Below are 19782 nucleotides of genomic sequence, written 5' to 3'. Positions count from 1 at the left end.
TATATATATATATATATATATATATGGAAAAAAGGAACTTTTTTGACTGAAACAGTACAGTCAAAAGAGTGAAAGGACAACCCACAGAATGGGAGAAAATATTTGCAAACCATCTATCTGATAAGGGCTTAATATCCAGACTCTGAAGAAAAGAAACAATCCAATTTTAAAAATAGGCAAAGGACTCAAATAGACGTTTCTTCAAAGAAGATACAAAATAGATAATAAGCATATGAAAAGATGCTCAACATCATTAGTCATTAGGGAAATACAAATCAAAATCACAATGAGATACCACTTAACAGCTACCAAGATAGCTATAATTAAAAAAAAAAAACCAAGTGTTGCCAGGGATATGGAAAAACTAGAACTCGTGTAGATTGCTGGTGGGAATGTAAAATGGTGCCTTCACTATGGAAAACAGTTTGGTAGTTTCCCAAAAAGTTAAGCACAGACTTACCGTATGACTCAGAAATTCCACTCCTATGTATACATTCAAGAGAACTAAAACAACAGGTAAACAAATAGATTATTATATGTAAATGTTCATAGCAGTATTATTCACAACAGCCCATTGGCTATTAATGAAAATAATCTAAGTACCCATCATCAAAGGAATGGATAGACAAAATGTGGTATATCCATACAATGGAATATTATTCAGTCATAAAAAAGGAATGAAGTTCTGATACACACTACAACATAGATGAACCTTGAAAACGTGCTAAGTGAAATAAGCCAGATACAAAAGGTCAAATGTCTTGGAACCGGCAAATTCACAGAAATATAAAGTAGATTAACGGTTACCAGGAGAGGGAGAAGGGGAACGGAGTTATTGCTCAATGAGAAGAGTTTATGTTTGGAGTGATGGAAAAATGTTGGAAATGGATAGTGGTGATGGTTGCCTAACATTGTGAATGTAATTAATGTCACTGAATTTACACTTTTACAATGGCAAATTTTATATTTTATCACAAATAGGGAAAGGTAAAGTTTCTACAGCCTCATGAAGAAGATCTCTTGACCTCGTGATCCACCCGCCTTGGTCTCCCAAAGTGCTGGGATTACAGGCATGAGCCACCGTGCCCAGCCCAGAGTTAAGTCTCTCATTGGGCCCCTGATTTACACTCCTGGGCCCACAAAAATTATTTTCTATACAGTCACTAGAAAAAAAAAAAAAAAAAGAAATTAAGTACTCATCTAAAAACTATTTAAAAAAGAACAATGAAAGAAACCAGAAGAAACTAGGAAAAAATTAAGAAGAATGAAGTGAAAATTAATTAACTAGGGAATAAAAATAGTAGTTAAGTAGAATAAGTCAAAAAGCTTATACTTTGAAAATACCTATAGATAAAACCTTTGTAAGACTGATTACAAAAAAAGCAAAAATTGACAAGATTAGTATCCAGAAATAAGACATAAACTCTGATATAATACATACTGATAGAATTCCAGGACAATAAATAGAGCATGCAGGTGTGTGACAGCAGATCTGAAAACACAGAGGGATGAATGATTTCCATTTGGTATATGGTGACCAAAATTGACCAAAGTAGACGTGAAAAACTGAAAGGACCAATTTCAGAGAGGAAATTACAAGAGTGGTTTGATGTATAATGGCAAAAACCAACAGGGAAGTTTGGATAAACTATTACAAATATCCTCTCAAAACTATATAACAGATTAAGAGAAAGTAAGGGAAATTCCCAGGGACTGGAGGAGTAAGCTACAGCTGGGACTGAAGCTCTGGCTGTCCAGCTTGCCAACCTCAGTAACGAAGCAGTTTAAAATACAGTGACTGTGGCAGGACAGGACATAATCCCACGGGACTGCATAAAGTGGGAAGATGAACTGAGACCCTGACATGAAGCTGGGGCACCGGAAATGAAAAGGTAAATTAGAAAAAAAAAAAAAAAAAGAATCTTCCAAGAAAGCTCAGGTGTTTCAGCAAAGGCTCTAGGTGTGCTCTGTGTGTTTCTTCCCTATCACATGCTCAAGTCATCCCCTCAAGATAACTATTATCCTGGATTGTGTATTTCTGTTTACACAGAGTTCGGCTTGATTTTAAGTAAAAAATTGTATACTAAGGGAGTCTTCTGTGACTTGAGTTTTTCACTTAGTATTGTGTTTATACAAAAATTTAAACCCTATGTTTACTGATAACCACAAGGAATAACAGACACAATATTTAATTTTAAAAAGGAACAAAATACCGAAACCATCTATATACTGTAATGTACCTTGAAATCAATGCTAGGGAAAAACAAAGGGAAAACACAAAACTGCAATAAACTTCATCTTCTCTCCCAGGTTTTTCTTGAACAATTCCAACCCCCATTCCCTACTATGTATCCTTAACTTCGTTAGACAGTGAATGAGAAATTAATGCTAAAAGCCCTCAAATGAACCCCAGGGACATTTCCTGGGTTTTCCCTTCTCCCCTCTCCAACCGTGCCGCGAAGGGCAAGTCCCTCAGCCCTAAAGTCTGAGAAGGCCCACAGCGGTGGCTGCGGCAGAGGAGTGGGCTACCCCCGCAGAGTAGAGAGGTGTATAGTGGGGGATATCCATTGGGACTCCCAGTCCCAGGTGAAAGCACACTGGTGCCCCTGCGCAAGGAGGCCCGGCTGTCCCCACAACCTCCCGTGGGGAAGCATCATTGGTTGATCGACTGCCCATCTTGCTGCGGTTATAGAACCAAACTCGAACCACATCCTTCTGCAGCTGCAGGCACCCAGCAATGTGGCTGATTTGTTGGGGCGTGGGCTTAGGGCACCGCTGAAAGAATTTCTCTAGGCTGTTTCCGATTCGTCGCTCCCTGCTTGCCCGTCTCCACTTCCGAGACTGTTGCAGGATCATCTCCATTTTGCATAAGCCCAGAAGGTTCTCTGCTTCCACTTCTTCCAGCCACTTTTTCAGCAGTGGTCGCAGCTTCCACATGTTGGCAAGGCTTAGCTGCTGGGCCTCGAAGCGGCAGACGGTCGTCTGGCTAAGCACCTTCCCAAATAGAACTCCCACAGCGATCCCCACATCGGCCTGTGAGTACCCTAGGCTCAACCTCTTCCGCCTCAGCTCCTTGGCCAGCTGCTGCAACTCTTTCAGTATGCCCGAGACGTCCTCTGGCAGCGGCAACTTCGGGATGCTCCGCAGGGCAATGTAGGGCCCAGGGAGGGCGCCTTCAGAGGGGCTTCGCAACCAGTCCCCTGCCTCACCAGCTCCAAGACGGGGCCTGCAGGGTGCTATCCAGCCACGGAATTCGTGTGGCAGGGGAGCCGGGGAAATCCTCCACACCTCAGGGTCTGGGCAGACCCCTGGCCTGACTGCTGGCCAGACCATCACCCTGCCAGGGGCCGCCTGGGTGCTCAACCAGGTCAGGGTGTCAACCCGCAGGGGCACTGGCCCTCTGGGGCCGCCCCCACCACTGCCTGGAAGGGGGAAGAAGTGGTTTGAGGGCCTGTGTCCGGCCATGGGTGGGATGGCACCCGCAGCAGCTCTGGTAGGAACTGATGGCCCTCGAGGCTTCAGAACAGCCACCGGCCCCCTCAAGCCCCGCCCCCCAGTGGGCGGAGAAGGCGTTACAGGCCAAGGGTGCCTGTGCATAGGAGGGAAATCTCGTAGATCCGTAGGAACTCCTGGGTCCTAGGGTTAAGGGAGTGAGCCCTCGACCCTGACCTTTGCTTCCAACTCCCATAGAGGTACAAAGCTCCCTTTTGGGATTTGCATCTTCAAGCTGTCTGGAGTCCCTTAGTCACTGCCTCCATCCTCTCCCTGAATAGAACCCAGGTATTTTCTTATGGCTCTTCAGAAACTCAGGACCCCTGATCCCCAGGAACTACCTAACTTCTTGTCTTCACAAATATTTATTAAATATCTATATGCCAGATATTGCTGGGATGAACCCTCAATTCATAAACTGCCCCCTCACTACTATCTTTATGGTCACAAGTATTGCCAATAGTTCCTCTTTGCACATCCCCAGTACCTGTGCCCTAAGAAACCTAGGCATCCCCGCTTGAGTTTCTAGTTAACATCAGTTTACTGCCTCAGATTCTACCCCCACCACTCCACCCCCAAACTGCCAGATTCCACTCCCTCACTGGGGCAGAACTTTGTAACTAATTCCATGTTTCTTCCCCCAGCCTTGAAAGTCCTTTTGTTTCCCATTCTAACCCAGCTTCTTGGTCCAGAGTTTCCTCAACCAACAGAGATCTAGGTGTGTGTCTTCTCTTTCCCACTCTAGAGACAGGTCTCTGAACTGGCCTGACCCACTGAGGATGCTCCCTGCAATATCTGACTCACCAACATCAGGCTCCTTTATCCTTGGGAACCTTATCCCACCAGAGACCCAATGATCTTAATTTGTCCCTCCATCATGCCCCTAGCTCAGGCATCCAGTTGTGGGCCCTGTGTGGAGAGAGCTAAGGAGGGGGCGGGCGGAGAAAGAGAAGCTCTGACCTCAGTTTCAAAGTTTCCAAAGAGTAAGAGCACAATGACCTTGGCTAGACAATCACAGCCCTTCATTCTTTAAACTAACCATGATGTGGTTCTGTCCCCACCCACATCTACTGAAATTGGTCTTCTTGAAGTCATCAGTGATTTTTCAACTGTCAAATCCAATGGCCTTTTAAAAAAATCCTCATCCTGCCGTATCTGGCAATGTTGACTACTCTTCTTGCTCCTTTTCCTTTTAAAATTTACATGAAATGCTGGTAACAGCCAAATCTGTATTTCAGTTCTGACTTCTCTTCTGATTTCCAGTTTTGTATTTTTCACTGCCCCTAGTCAAATTCATTATCAGCACTTCTAAACCTGCCTCCAATCCCGGGACTTTTGAGCTAGTTATCACTAACTCAGTCACCCAAGCTTAAACCAAGGAGCTGTTCTTGACTTTTTCTATTCTCCATAGGGTGTCAAATCTTATAAACTGGGTCTCCTAAAACATCTGAAATCTACCATCTCCTTCCTAGCCTCATCTTATTGGGCCCTTAAATACCTTTTCCTAGATGAAAGCAGAACATTGAGACTAAATTCAACCCAGCACTACAGGTTGTATTGTGTTGTGTTGTGTTGAGATTGCAGATGCGGCCTTGAAGCAATGGTAAAGGGAAAAGAATCAGAAAATTGGCTGCCATCGCTTCAGGCTGTGTACTTAGTTACGTGTCATCTGTATCTCTACTGCAACCCTTGCTAGAATGTGTGCTGGCTATGAGCAGGGTCATTGTCTGTCTTGTTCACTGCTAGATCCTCAGCACCTGGAACTATACCTGGAACACAGAAGGAAGTCAAGAAATATTTATTTAACGTTAAATAAATGAATCTCTGTAGCATTAATGGCAAAAAGACTTCCATATTTGCCTTTAATTAGATTTTAAGATGACAGTCTATAGAAAACAGCTTGCAATATACAAAAGTTCATTTAAGAATAACTTTGCTGGTATCTATTCTCTCGAGGTATACTTACAAGCTATTTTTTTTCAAAATCACGAAGCAATCAGTATATGCCAAACAGAATGAAAGTTGGATCACAAAGAAGGATAAAGAAGAGAAAGCAATATATATGCTAAGGTCCACATATTGAAAACTGCCCATTTTCTTCTTCTTCTTTTGTTTTGTTTTGAGACGGAGTCTCGCTCTGTCACCCAGGCTGGAGTGCAGTGGCGCGATCTCGGCTCACTGCGACCTCTGCCTTACAGGTTCAAGCGATCCCTCTGCCTCAGCCTCCTGAGTAGCTGGGATTATAAGTGCCTGCCACCACGCCCGGCTAATTTTTTGTATTTTTAGTAAAGACTGGGTTTCACCGTATTAGCCAGGATGGTCTTGAGCTCTTGACCTCGTGATCCGCCCACCTTGGCCTCCCGAAGTGCTGGGATTACAGGCATGAGCCATTGTGCCTAGCCAACAGCCCATTTTCACAAGAAGGAAAAAGGTTCATTAGTGGTTTAAAAACAATAGTTAAATGAAAATATTTTTAATGAATTAGAAAACGTGAGTTCAAATAGATGTGAGCAAAGCTTCATTATATTTAAACGGAGTTAAAACACAGTGGCTACAAACATTTACTAAATTAAAAAGTAACACTGGCCAGGCACGGTGGCTTACACCTGTAATCCCAGCACTTTGGGAGGCCAAGGTGGGTGGATCACAAAGTCAGGAGTTCAAGACCAGCCTGACCAACATGGTGAAACCCCATCTCTACTAAAAATACAAAAATCAGCCGGGCATGGTGGCGTGTACCTGTAATCCCAGCTACTCAGGGGGCTGAGGCAGGAGAATCACTTGAACCCGTAGGTGGAGGTTGCAGTGTGCCGAGATCGCGCCCCTGCACTCCAGCCTGGGTGACAGAGTGAGACTCGGTCTCAGAAAAAAAAAAAAAAGGCTATATATTACCTTGATGGGTTTTAAGATTTACTTGGATGCTCTCACTTAAGGCTTTCTTTGTACTTGGTCAGATCTCATCTACCAATGTGCATATCTCCCGGTTTACACGCATGTGCTGCTAAAAAGAAAAGCCCATGTTCTTAAGGGAAGTCTTGCCATTTCCTTAAAAGTATATTCAACTTCCTATGAAAATGGGGTTAGCAGGGAAAGGAAGCAGGAGCATGTTTGGTTAGAACAGGAATAGAGATCAGAGGAAGGCAGTTGATGGGAATGCCCAAGACAACTGGTGCTGTTTGTGCTGGGGCATCTGAAAGGCTAATCCATCACCTTCAACAAAAAATCACTCTTAGTAAGTGATTAGATTACAGTGTAAGAATCAGGCTGGTCTTATCCATAGGGAATTACAGAGTAAGGATGATAAACACATGATTCCAGTCTCCTATATATTTATAATCTAAATGAGGGAGAAGAGAAAATGTCAGTAGAGCAGGGAAGTTGAGAAGTTTTCTATTATTATGATCTTTGGAATCAAGGGTGGTTTTCTGAAAGAGTTGTTTTAAGCAGAAATGCTTAAAAATAAAAAGTATCAGGATTTTTATTATTAGGTTCTCCTTAAGAATTCCCTATTCTAAGGAGACAAAAGCAACTGCCATGATCCACAAATGATAGGAAGCAGGAAACAGTGGACGCAGAGTTAAGAATCAACATTCTTGTAAGGTTTGGTTCAAGTTTGATAGTTTTGAGAAGTCTTGCCTTATACTCTGGACCACAGTGATATCCCTCCCCTCTGAACTTACTGCCATGTCCACTCACATACCTGTGCTGCCTTAAACAGCTGGAATTTTATGTCTTAGTTATCCAGCTAAGAGATATGGAACCTCCTAAATTCATATTATAGATATACGATTTATTTTGTACCTATGTGCCAAGTAACATGCTAATGCATAAGCCAGTCACAGTGCTCTGAGTATAGTAAGTCCATGAAAACATCTGGATGTGAAAGTAATCTGCTTTTTATGTCATTCTGTTGGTCAGTTATTTCACTGGATAGGAAGGTGATCTTTGCTTCATCATTCCTCCAAATGCATCTCTCCCAAAAGCTTCTCATACTCGAGAGAGAGGAGGACATGGCTTTGCTCAAGAGTCTATAAGAAGCTCTACTTCTCTATAGCAGAATCTCCAAAAAAAAAAAAAATTTCTTTTTTGACTGCAATAAAGCAACAGAACCGACCAGAAGATCTAAGAATGATATCCAAGTTAGAGAGAGAGGGCAGGGCAGACTAGATGGTGCTGGTCTTTATTGTCTCCCCACTCTGCAGATGTCCTAGTAAGTTAGCACTGACCAGGCATTGTGGTGCAAAGGCATTGCCACTAAGATGGAAAGGTGTAGGACCTCAAGAATCATATTAGTAAAGGAGCAAGACAAAAGGCTAAGGCAGAAGACAAGATGCAGAGACTAGATACTGGGAACACCGTCTCTGGATCCAGGGAGTAAAGTCAGTAATCCAGGAAAACTCTGGCAGCTGAGTACTTTAAGGAACGATGCCTCCCACTTCACAGTGAAAGCGTTAACATCACACATTACAACAATTCAGTTCACTGGAAACTACCTGAAAATACACTGAAATGATTAACTGTCAATCCTTTGTGTGGATCTTTACTAAACTGTATAAAGAAAAGTGAGCCATCAAAGATAAGTTAGGCAATTAAGAAAAACTAATAAACTATATACAATAAGAACATTTATGTTGTAATAACATAGAAAAAGAGCTAATCAAATCAAGGTAGTTACTAAATAGGATAATTTATTGCTTTTCAAGATAATTTTCATAATAGATAATAGTACTATTCTGTACAGGAGATAACAGAGGACAAGAACATGGATGAAAGAATAGCCATTTGTAAATAACAGTAATACAAGATGCTTTTACTCTTATATGTGGAGAAATGCTATAATGTAGTAGTGTTGCTAACAGAATTTCTTTGATTTCTTTAATTTCAGATTAAGATTAGGAAGGGCTTTTCAAAAACATTACTTCTTTTTGCTGCTGTTCTTTTTAGTATTTTTAAAATGGCTGCTTTGTAATGCTGTAATGATGTAATTGCTGCTTTGAAACAAATACTCATGACACAAATATGACATAACCACCACATAGTCAGAGACCAAAAGGGGACTTAAGAGTATACAGAGAAAAAGTCCATTTTATTTTGCATATCTGAGATATTCATGAGCTATGAACTTCCTATGCTATAAAATAAAATAATATTAAATATAAAAACCCTGCAGCCTTCTCCAGAAGCCTTAAGGAATTTTAAATATCTGTAAAGGCAGGAAGAGCAGTTGAGCTGAGTGGGGCTGAGTTGAAAGGCACTATGATGATGAGTCAGGTATATTCATAGATAGTCAGAGACAGATAAAGTTTCAAGGCTCTTGTTATGCCAAGCATGATTTAAACAAACTTTTTAGCTGAGTTTGCCCTTGTTACAGAAGAAAAGCTTTAAGGATGCTCTTGCATTGATTACTCTAGTCAGGGTGCAGTCACTATGTTCTACATTCAAATTATCACTCTGCTTCCATTTTAGAGCAGGAGATGCACAACTCGTTTAACGAAAAATTTTTCATTGCATTGCACAGTAAAATATACTAACAAAAATGACAGCTTATGACCAAGGAAACTAGTAATCAAGATGTGATAGGGGCTCAGAGAAGTAAATGAGAAGTAGAAAAGAATTTCTGTTTACAGCAGATAACTCTTTTAGGTGTTGTGATAATTATGTTTTTTTTTTGTTTGTCTGTTTTTGTTTTTTAAAGAGATTCCAAATTAATTGACTTTGGTGCTATTACCATCACAAGTTTGAGGCCTCTGAGAATTTCCTTGGAATCTCTTTAGGAAACTGAACTGAAACAAGCCAAACAGAGCCACACGGATGCTTTTTTTTTTTTTTTTTTTTTCTGAAAAATGAACTCTTATTTTAACTAGCATTAAATGCAGTAATGACCATGGAAAATTCAAGAGGTAGTACCAGACTAAAAATTCTAAGCAAAATTTACCTAAATATATAGATTAAAAACTTCTTTCAGCATTTTAAACCTGACAGATATTCAGACAGCATTCAGTCAGCTTATCAAACTGAATCCTCTTCCAGTCACCTCACTATAATCCCAAAGGTCTTAAAGAGAACAAACTAGGTTGTCAGCCTCTCTTTGAGCAAAATACTCATGCCCAAATCAAAATTTATCGCCTGTAGTCCATTCCTCAAGCTCCCAGCAGCCTGCTCATCATTCTATGTGTGTGCAGAAAACGTCAGGCAAATGAAGCTTTCGTCTTCTGAAAGCCTCAGAACTCTTGGCAGTAATTATATCAAACCAACTGTGAGTGGAAAACTGAAAGCAAGATTTCTATTATCCGATTCACTTAATGTGAAGTTCATTATTTTTTGAATATTCACTTATACAATCACATGGCTCAAGAGGTACAAAGGTGTATACAGTGAAAATGCACAGTATTTAATTCTTATTTTGTTGCCAATCACGCCATTGTTGGCAAGTGCTAATCTAGTCAATGTCCAGTTAGAATTTTGCATTTTGCTTACATAGAATTTTCTGTAATAATTTAAATTCAAGCAAGACATTGGTCTTTTCTGATTGACAGACATGTAGATGAAACATAAAGAAGAAGCCAAGGAATTCAAAGAAGTTTCTCTTAAGGATATGTTCTAGGGCAGGTGTCATTTTGAAAGGAAGACAATGTATTAAAGAACTGATAGGCTTTCCGGGGTTGAAGAAGAGTATGGAAGAATATAATATTAGCAGGAAGAAGAATAAAAGGAAAAGGTTAGCATAGAATTTAAGTAGAAGACTTAGGAGAATGAAGAAATAGGGTAGAATATTGAAGAATTGTAAAATAAGGAGTTTAAATACTGTACTGCTGTATAATATATCAGGAGGCTCTGAGGGTAACCCTGTGATAAGACATGATTAGAATTAGAACTTAGACACTTTGAAAATGCAAAGACAGAGGCAGGAAAGACATGACAAAGTTTTTAAATTCTCAAATATTGAAAAGCAATGAACAGTTTCCCTGAAACTGCAATACTTGACTTGCTGGACAAAATAATTATTAATAACAACTACAGGAAGTTCTTGCTTTAGATGATAATGAGGGACTATAAAAATGACCATACAAGCTGAAAACATGCAAAGTGATCATCATAATCAATAGGATAAATTATGATTTTTCTATGACCTTTAAAATTTCGTCAAAATATTAAAAAGCCTCTATTGTCAGCTAAAAATAAAAAAGGAAAAATAATAAAACTAATTTTATTTAGTACACTGTAATTTAAACATTAGAAAGAATGAGAATTAAAGTGCTTTATTTCTATGTAAAAAAACTTATTTAAAGTATATTGATCAGTGCTTGCCTTCTTTTCATCATATCACTTATGGTATGGTTTAAGCATATCTTTTCTATGCCTGGGCAAAATGTCATAATCTTAAGTTTGAATCAGCTTTCAACATTTTATCCTTTGCACTTTCAATGTTGTGAAATAGCTCTGAGAGTTCATTTAACATGAGAGGTTTTCTGTCTTGCTTTTTCGTTTGCCAGTGTCACTTTCTCTGGGATATCTTTATCTTTTTTGTCATAAACACTTTCGATTTCATTTCCAGTGTCTCATTTCTTTACCGCACTGTTATGTGTGTTGGTCAAGTCTCTCTTTTGATCATCCATTCTTGTAAAATGGGAGACAATGCCATCTGTACATGGACTGAAAGCAGATATGAAGTGACTAATCAGTGACAGAGTTTGAAAAAAGTGATGTGATTGGCCATTGATCATGATGTGCATCTGTTATTCACACAGAGATCTGTGGACTGAAGGGCCAGTGGCAAAGTTTGTGCTTAATGCATTTACAGGTAATATATTGTGGTAACTGGATTTTGAATCTTGTTTTCTAGGGAATTGATGTTATTTAACTAAACTATGGTAACAAAAATTTGTGTATATCAAAACTATGCAAAGTGAAGAATTATGAAGGTCTTACTATATGCCAGGTACTGTTTTAAGAATATAAATTATTTCACTTAATTCTCAATATAACCCAATGCGATGATACTAGTCTTACCCCATTTTACAGACAATGTGATTGTGAATATTTATCTGGCCATTAACTGTCCACATATTTGGGAGAATACAAATTTCCCACAGTAATGATAAATCCAAAGATCTTCCTGGTAAATGCTGACACACTACTATTAAAGAGTTTGAAATGACAAGTAACATATACTTGTCTGTAATATCTAGAGTAAAAAGTCACATTTTCATGACAGTATGGAAAGAAGGTAGATACTTTCAGAAGATGCACTAACTCTTCAATAACATTAGAGTGTCATTTAAAAAAAGGGTGTTGGTGAACTAAGAATTACTCTTGGATTCTAAAAGAGCTCAGAAGCCCTTTATTTCCCCTACTCCCCACCCCACCATCCATTTCAATGATCATTCTCTGACTAGAAGCAGAGAATCTTTGCAGTAAACACAAGACTTCTTTCTAGGAGACTGTGAGCTCTTTGAGGGCAGAAATCATGTCTAATACTCTTTATACCCTTGGAGCCTAGACTGGTGCCTAATACAGATTAGGTGTTCAATATATCTTTGTGGAATTCAAGAATAAATATTTACAGTTAGTTTCTTGCCTCAAGAGAATCAAGAATAACTCAAATTAGGGGTAAGACATGAAATTAGGCTCTAATTTTGGGGGGAAGAATTGAAGATGATTAACTAATTGGTAAAATAATTAAATTTGGATTATCTAAAAATTCGAGCCTTGCTACTTATGCTGATTTTTATATGCTTGATATTGTTTTTGAAGAAAAGCAAAAACAAATAACTCTGAGTGATTACTCCTTCATAAGAAAAATATGGCAAAAATCTAAACTAGAGTGATTATGGAAGACTATACTTGTCACTGTAATATTCAAACTGAGTACCTCTAATTTAACATATAGCAGCTTTCCTACATATTGGTTATATTTAATCACTCATATCTGTGGCCTTAAATTAACAATGTCTTATTTTATTTTTGAGATGGGGTCTCATTCTATTGCCCAGATTGGAGTGCAGTGGCACACTCATGGCTCACTGCAGGCTCAACCGATCTGCCCATCTTAGCCTTCCAAGTAGCTGGGACCACAGGCATGCTCCACCAGGTCCAGCTAATTTATTTATTTATTTTTTTGTAGAGATGGGGTCTCACTATGTTGCCCAGGCTGGTCTCAAATTCCTGGCCTCAAGCTATCTGCACCTTTGCTTCCCAAAGTGCTAGGATAACAGGCATGAGCCATCATATACAGCCAACATGTCTTATTTTAAATTTAATCACCTTCCATCTGGAAACTGAGGAGAAATTTAGCTACTATTTCATATAAATTAATATTGACAGAAGACTAAATTTCTTTGAAGAGAATTTTAAAAAAGTAAATAGAAGTAAAACATCGGAAAATTTTTACATTACTTTCTTCAAACTTCTGAAATATTAGCTAATAACAAAAGCATCTTCATGCCAATTTTTAGATTATCAATAACTTTTTAACTCAGGGTCTTCTTAAAAAGTCTCATTTATAGAAGTCATTGCTACAAAAAGTTTAAGAAGTTTAAGGGTGTATGTTTTTTTGCCGCAACTTTTTTAACAAGTCACTTCTATAGCACTTCAGAAATCAAGAAATTATATAATACAACTGAATTCTGTCAAGGATTGTGGCATGCAGTTATGCAAAACATCCATAAACTAGCTGGTATAAAATGTTTTCATTTATTGGTACAATATATTAAATAGTTAGGGTCAGATATGTATGACTGAAGGGGATATTAACAGACACTATGGACAGAAATGCTAGCAGAAGGTCTCAAAGAATATTTAGACGTCAAATATCAGTTAAATTAATTTTTGCACCTACATAATGAAGTCATTAATCCAAACAAATTATCTCTCAAAATTTATCATTAAATAGAACTATTTTCCTTTGGAAAAAGACTATATTTTAAGAAACATGAAAAAGTAAAAACTTTTAAAAAAAGTATACTCCTGCTTTTAAAGTGCTGATAATCAACTCTGAACATCTTGAGATTTTATAAATAAAGAATATTCGGCCTATGTATAGTGCCTAATGTTCACTTTCAAAGTTCGTTTTAGTACCAAAGAATATGCATTTTAGATGTTCCAAATCACCTCTAGAAATCAATGCAGTTTTCTTTGAAGATGTATGTTTTGGGAATATTCTGGTCAGCAGACAGATTTATCACTGGTGACTTGCTGTCAATTTGTCTATGACAAGACAGAGCAGGCTGAGAGGGTGTACATGGGGGCACACAGAGTGTGTAGGTGAGAGCAGACAGTGAGCCTTGTGGCTTGAGGGAGACACAGAGCCCACGTCAAAGGGAAGTGAAGGGCAAGCGAACTCAGGTAAAACACAGTCAGGCAGGGGAAGACAGAAACATGTGGGCTGGGGGGTATGTGATTCCATGGGCTAGAAGAACAGTCTTGAGGTCGGGGAGACTGGAAGCCACGAAGACATGGCATAGAGGCTAAGCCAGATGAGAAAAACACCTAGAGTCAATAAACAGACATAGAGAGACCCATCAAGGGCAGTGACCCAGACAGAGCTAACGGGGGCAAGTGAAGCAAAGACAGCCACAGGAAGGGAGCTCAAGACTTAACATATGATAAAAGGGATGAAAATGTCTGTCTTAGGTACCACTGGCTCCTGACTTATTTTTTCCAGCAATTACGCACAGAGCATTAAAAGCCATGAAGATATTCCTATGGGGGCAGTAAAAGGAACAGTGTTTCCATATTAACTCAAAATTTATAATTTTAAGTACAAATACAAATTCTTATTATTCAGTTATTTATCTAAAAACATTTCAAAAACAATTAGTTAACATTTTTTTATCTTTAAAGAGAAGAGTTAGCTCAGGAAAAGGAGAGTTGCCACCTTTACTGCCAAATTCTTCGAAGGATTTTTCACAAATTGGTTCAGAAAGCTGTAAAAAACATGATGGCTATTTTTAATTTTTTTAAAGTGAGATTTTTGGAGTGAGACTACTTATATTCACTGGAATTACTGGAAAACTGAAAGAGTCAAAATCACAGGATAATATTGGACCTGGTGAAATATATATAATCAGGGCAAATGATTATATATACTAGTGATCTATATAAATGAAGAGTTTATATTTAGATAGGTTATCTTAATTGATTCTTTAATTAATAACTTTCTGAGAGTTCCTGATTCCAACTATTTATTATGAATGATAAACTGAAAACACAGAGTTCCTGGTGGTCAACTTTTACAATACTTATCCCCTTACATTAACTACTAATTATAAGGTAGCATACAACAATGAATAGAGGAACTGATAACTAAAAGCTACAAGGTTAACTCTACTACAGTAATAAAAACTGTCTGAAAAGTGTTATTTAGTTCATGAAAACATCACTTAAAGGATTAGAATATCTTCTGACTGCAAAGAGGAATGCTATACTTCTTGAGTAGTACACATACTCAAAGGTAGTACAGTAATTCATATATGCTAATATGCCTTGAATTTTAAGATATGTTTACAAGGCAAAGTATAGATTTCCAATTACCTAATTAATTTGAGCTGTGTCTAAAAACATATTAGACAACACAACTTGTCTACACATTCTGAGTGACACCACATTCTAGAGGCAATTACTGTTGATTTTTCATTGCTATCTTTAGAAGGAAATGATTATTCACTAACAAAGAAGAGATATAACTCCTTAATGTCATTTCCTCAAGAGGTATTTTCAGCAATAACGTGAAGTGACTATTTAGCAAATATTCAGTAAGTTCAGTCAGTGTAAACAGTCAATCTGGACTGTTTAAGCAAATAAAAATTAGGGTTACATTAGCAGGTTGTCTACAATTCAAATTCACCTCGTAACGGCTAACTTTCCACTTCATGTTCTGATGAGAAAATGGGGCTTAGTAGTTAGGTACATATGATCAATGGTCCCCCTCTTTACTTCCAAATCCAAGAAACGCCCATCTAATAGAGGAACTTAAGTTTAATTCTTAACCCAGAAGACATCTACTATGCTTGGTTGTTTTCCTTTTCCTTTCTTCTTCTTTTTAAAATACATTTGCTGTATTCTGTTATCTTTCTAATTTTGAAGTGCCTAGATTTATATCAAGTGTTCTAGGAAAGCTAAAATAACAGAGAAATGCCTGTCTAAGCTATAGTATGGGCAAGGAATAATGTGATGGTTATAAGTTCTGGGAGAAAATATGCTGACAGGTATCAGGCGTTTAGACAATATAGTTTTAGTGAATCTAGGTTCAGGTCTTTCCTCAAGAGCATGCAGAAAAATGACACTTTAAGGTACAGCCTTCCATCCTGTGTGCCTGGTACAAAGTGGCCAAAGGCATGTCAAGATCCCCTCACCATTCAGGTCAGACAGGAGGGATGTAGGGTAGCAAAACTGTTGATCTACCTCTGGATATAAGTAACCTTGTCTGTGATGCCTAGAGCACTGTACAAATAGTATACTTTCCTATAGCCACTTTAGGAATAGTGGAATAATAATAATTTGCCAGTAACTCTGCTTTATGGTAACTATAAATCTTAAAGGACTGGTAAAACAAGTCTCAAAATTCATACCCTCTCTTCTAGTCTTCCCTTCCTGCTTCATATTTTCTCCTACATGGAGCTTACATTCTAGTAGGGGAGACAGACAATAAACTTCTGACATCCTATATACTTTTCTTACTTATCTTGACTACTGATAGTTTCCCTTACTAGAATGTAAGCTCTGTGTTGGAACTTCACCTATTGCAATTCACTGCTGTATCCCTGGTACCTGGAGCAATGTCTTGTACACAATGACTACTCACTGAATTAATGCATGAAAACTGAATGGGCATACTTAAAAGCACTCAGGGAGCACATCTGGAGGGGGGCTGAAAGTATGTAAGCCTTAGCAGCAACACTTCTCCAAACACAGCCCCAGGTAGAATCAATCTAGCAAATAGTGTCCTGTCAGTCATATGCCAGCCAAAGCAAACTGTGCCAACTTGTAAGAAGTCAGAATATATCAATGCTCTACAAGCTTGTCTGTTTTCAAACATTTATATTTTCCTTTCTTTTCACCCTGATAGAATGCCCCCTCATACACAGTCAAAAATTAAATTGACTATTTTGGGAAAGCAGCACATCACAGAAGATCATTTCTAATATTATCTAACTGCTGTCCCAATGTCTCTTTCAGCTTTATTGCTTCCATATTTCTATGTCCTATGAATATTTTTCCTTCAAGTATTAATTTTCCTTTTAATTTCTTCACTATATTTTCTATCATCTTTCTGTGGCCCTGATTTCTGTATAATATTTTGTGACCCTTATCAATGTCTCAGAGAACATAGGAAAGCCTAAATAAATAAGTTATTTGTTCTGTATAAATAGAAATAGAAACAGGAAAATGAAAGTATTTTTGCAAATGCCTTTTCAGTCCTATAGAATTAGAATAATCAGTAATAGTTTTAAATTATAGTCTTAAATTCTAAAATGCCTAATGGGAATATACAGTACCATGTGGAATTTTTCAGTGTCTTCCTTCTGATGAACTCAAAATGTCCCTCCGGAAAATATACAAATTGTCCCCATTTTTATACAAGATAAGTGAGGCAGATATTTACTGTTGCCACTTTATAATAAATAATTAAAATATGGACTATAAAATAAATATAGATCCTATGAACTGATTACACCATTCTCTGAATAACAGTGTCCTTAACTGGCCAATTTTACAAGTAGAAAACACCATAAATAGAGTGAGAATTGGTCTTTAGAGGAGGTAAGGCCATCATGGCTGATGGGAGGCAGGACTGGATTGCAGCTCTGGATAGAGTAGCATGCCGAGGCTTGCATTGTGAATTCTAGCTCCAGATTGACTGCAAGAACAAACCAGCAATACTGAGAGGACGCAGACATAGCGGACTGCTCCTGCAGGACCTGGGAGACACCCCAAATACTGAGTGCCCCAACTGCAGAAGTGGGAAAGGGAGAGCCTCCACTCCCAAACATACACCCCCATTGGAGAAACTGAAGGTCTGTTTGCTGGAGAAGTTTCCAACCTTACCTGGAGCTGGGTCAATCTGGAGAGTCAAGCGAAATACAGGGTTAGAGGAAGCAGCAGAAAGGCCCTGGGAATTTGCTGGGTTCCCCAGCAGGCCATTCCCGCCTGGCACCAGAGGAGCAGGGGATAAAATTCCACAGGGAGAAGGAAATCTCTGGCTGAACTTTGTAACAATTTGAACAGGGTGAGAAGCCTCCTGGCCAGAACTCGGGGGAGGGCACAAATCCGGTGTAAAGACTCTATAGGCGAAAACCAAGCCCTTTTCTTTTGCAGCTGGGAGGCGAGTAGCCTGGGGCAAGTTTTCAAGCATGTCTTGCCCTCCGCCTGGACACAGACTCAGGTCTGTTGTTGGGGGCACGGTGGGAGTGAGACCAGCCCTTCAGTTTGTGTGGGAGCTGGGTGAGGCCTGTGACTGCCGGCTTTCCCCCACTTCCCTGACAACCTGCATGACTCAGCAGAGGCAGCCATAATCCCTCTAGGTACACAACTCCAGTGACCTGGGAATCTCACTCCCATGCCCCAGGGCAGCTACAGCAAGACCCGCCCAAGAAGAGTCTCAGCTCAGACATGCCTAGCCCTGCCCCCATATGATGGTCCTTCCTTAACCACCTGGGTAGCTGAAGGCAAAGGACATATAATCTTTGGCGTTCTAGGGCCCTGCCCACTGGTGGTCCCTCTGGACGCTACTGAGAGGTGACAGTGTGCTGGCAGCCCTTGCTCTCTCTCAGCGCCTCCTCGGTCTCCGCATCTGCTCTGGCCACGCTTGAGGAGCCCTTCAGTCTGCCGCTGCACTGTGGGAGTCCCTCACTGGGCTGACCGAAGCTGGAGCTGGCGCTCTCTGCTTGTGGGGAGGTGTGGAGGGAGATGCGGAGGTGGGAACTGGGGCTGCAGGAGGCGCTGGCGGGCCAGTGCCAGTTCCGGGTGGGCGTGGGCTCGGCGAGCCCAGCACTCGGAGCGACTGGCCAGCATGGGCACTGAGGGGCTTAGCACCCGGGCCAGCAGCTGCAGAGGTTGCACCGGGTCCCCCAGCACTGCCGGCTCGCCTGCACCATGCTCGAATTCTTGCCTGGCCTCAGCCAGCTCCCCGCGGGGCAGGGCTCGGGACCTACAGCCCGCCATGCCTGAGCCCCCATGCGATGGGCTCCCACGCACCACAAACCTCCCTGACAGGTGCCGCCCCCTGCTCTGTGGCGCCAGGTCCCATTGACGGCCCAAGGGCTGAGGAGAGCAGGCAAGCAGCGTGGGACTGGCGGGCAGTTCCACCTGCGGCCTTGGTGGGGGATCCATTAGGGGAAGCCAGCTGGGCTCCTGAGTCAGGTGGAGACTTGGAGAACTTTTATGTCTAGTTGGAGGATTGTATATGCACCAATCAGCACTCTGTCTAGCTTGGGGTTCGTGGATGCACCAGTCAGCATCTGTATCTAGCTAATCTGGTGGGGACTTGGAGAACCTTTATGTCTAGCTAAAGGATTGTAAATACACCAATCAGCACTCTGTGTCTAGCTCAAGGTTTGTAAACGCACCAATCAGCACCCTGTGTCTAGCTCAAGGTTTATAAATGCACCAATCAGTGCTCTGTGTCTAGTTAATCTGGTGAGGACTTGGAGAACTTTTATGTCTAGCTAGAGGATTGTAAAGGCACCAGTCAGCACTCTGTCAAAACGGACCAATCAGCGCTCTGTAAAATGGACCAATCAGCTCTCTGTGAAATGGACCAATCAGCAGGATGTGGGTGGGGCCAGATAAGGGACTAAAAACACGCTGCCGCAGCCAGCAGTCGCAACCCGGGTCCCCTTCCACACTGTGGAAGCTTTGTTCTTTTGCTCTTTGCAATAAATCTTGCTGCTGCTCACTCTTTGGGTCTGCACTGCCTTTATGAGCTGTAACACTCACCGCGAAGGTCTGCAGCTTCACTCCTGAGGCCAGCGAGACCTCAAACCCACTAGGCGGAATGAACAACTCCAGATGGGAGGAACAAACAACTCCAGAGGCACCACCTTAAGAGCTGTAACACTCACCGCGAAGGTCTGCAGCTTCACTCCCGAAGCCAGCGAGACCACGAACCCAGCAGAAGGAAGAAACTCCGAACATGTCCAAACATCAGAAGGAACAAACTCCAAACACACCATCTTTAAGAACTGTAACACCGGCCGGGCGCGATGGCTCAAGCCTGTAATCCCAGCACTTTGGGAGGCCGAGACGGGCGGATCACGAGGTCAGGAGATCGAGACCATCCTGGCTAACACG

The 19782-nt window shown here is 40.5% G+C and overlaps 2 protein-coding genes across 19 annotated transcripts in view; both read right to left on the bottom strand.

Moving 5' to 3' along the window:
• Positions 1-19782, bottom strand: part of ARB2A (ARB2 cotranscriptional regulator A) — a 481957-nt gene that overhangs the window by 129817 nt on the left and 332358 nt on the right. For 11 of the 18 annotated variants that reach the window (XM_071097861.1, XM_071097857.1, XM_071097849.1 and 8 more), the window contains one exon: positions 461-504. The exons of the other annotated variants lie outside the window; for them this stretch is intronic. In XM_071097861.1, the coding sequence (XP_070953962.1) occupies positions 461-504 (44 nt within the window). The remainder of the gene's footprint in view (positions 1-460; positions 505-19782) is intronic. 18 annotated transcript variants of the gene reach the window in all.
• On the bottom strand, positions 1451-6330 carry LOC105491968 (POU domain class 5, transcription factor 2). The gene has a single exon (XM_011758797.3). The coding sequence runs from the start codon at positions 3595-3597 to the stop codon at positions 2479-2481; it is 1119 nt and encodes a 372-aa protein (XP_011757099.2). The 5' UTR covers positions 3598-6330; the 3' UTR covers positions 1451-2478.

Source organism: Macaca nemestrina, chromosome 6 (assembly GCF_043159975.1).
Source record: "Macaca nemestrina isolate mMacNem1 chromosome 6, mMacNem.hap1, whole genome shotgun sequence".
Classification (NCBI taxonomy): domain Eukaryota; kingdom Metazoa; phylum Chordata; class Mammalia; order Primates; family Cercopithecidae; genus Macaca; species Macaca nemestrina.
The sequence above is the reverse complement of the archived record's forward strand: the minus strand, read 5'-3'. Positions and strand labels throughout refer to the sequence as shown.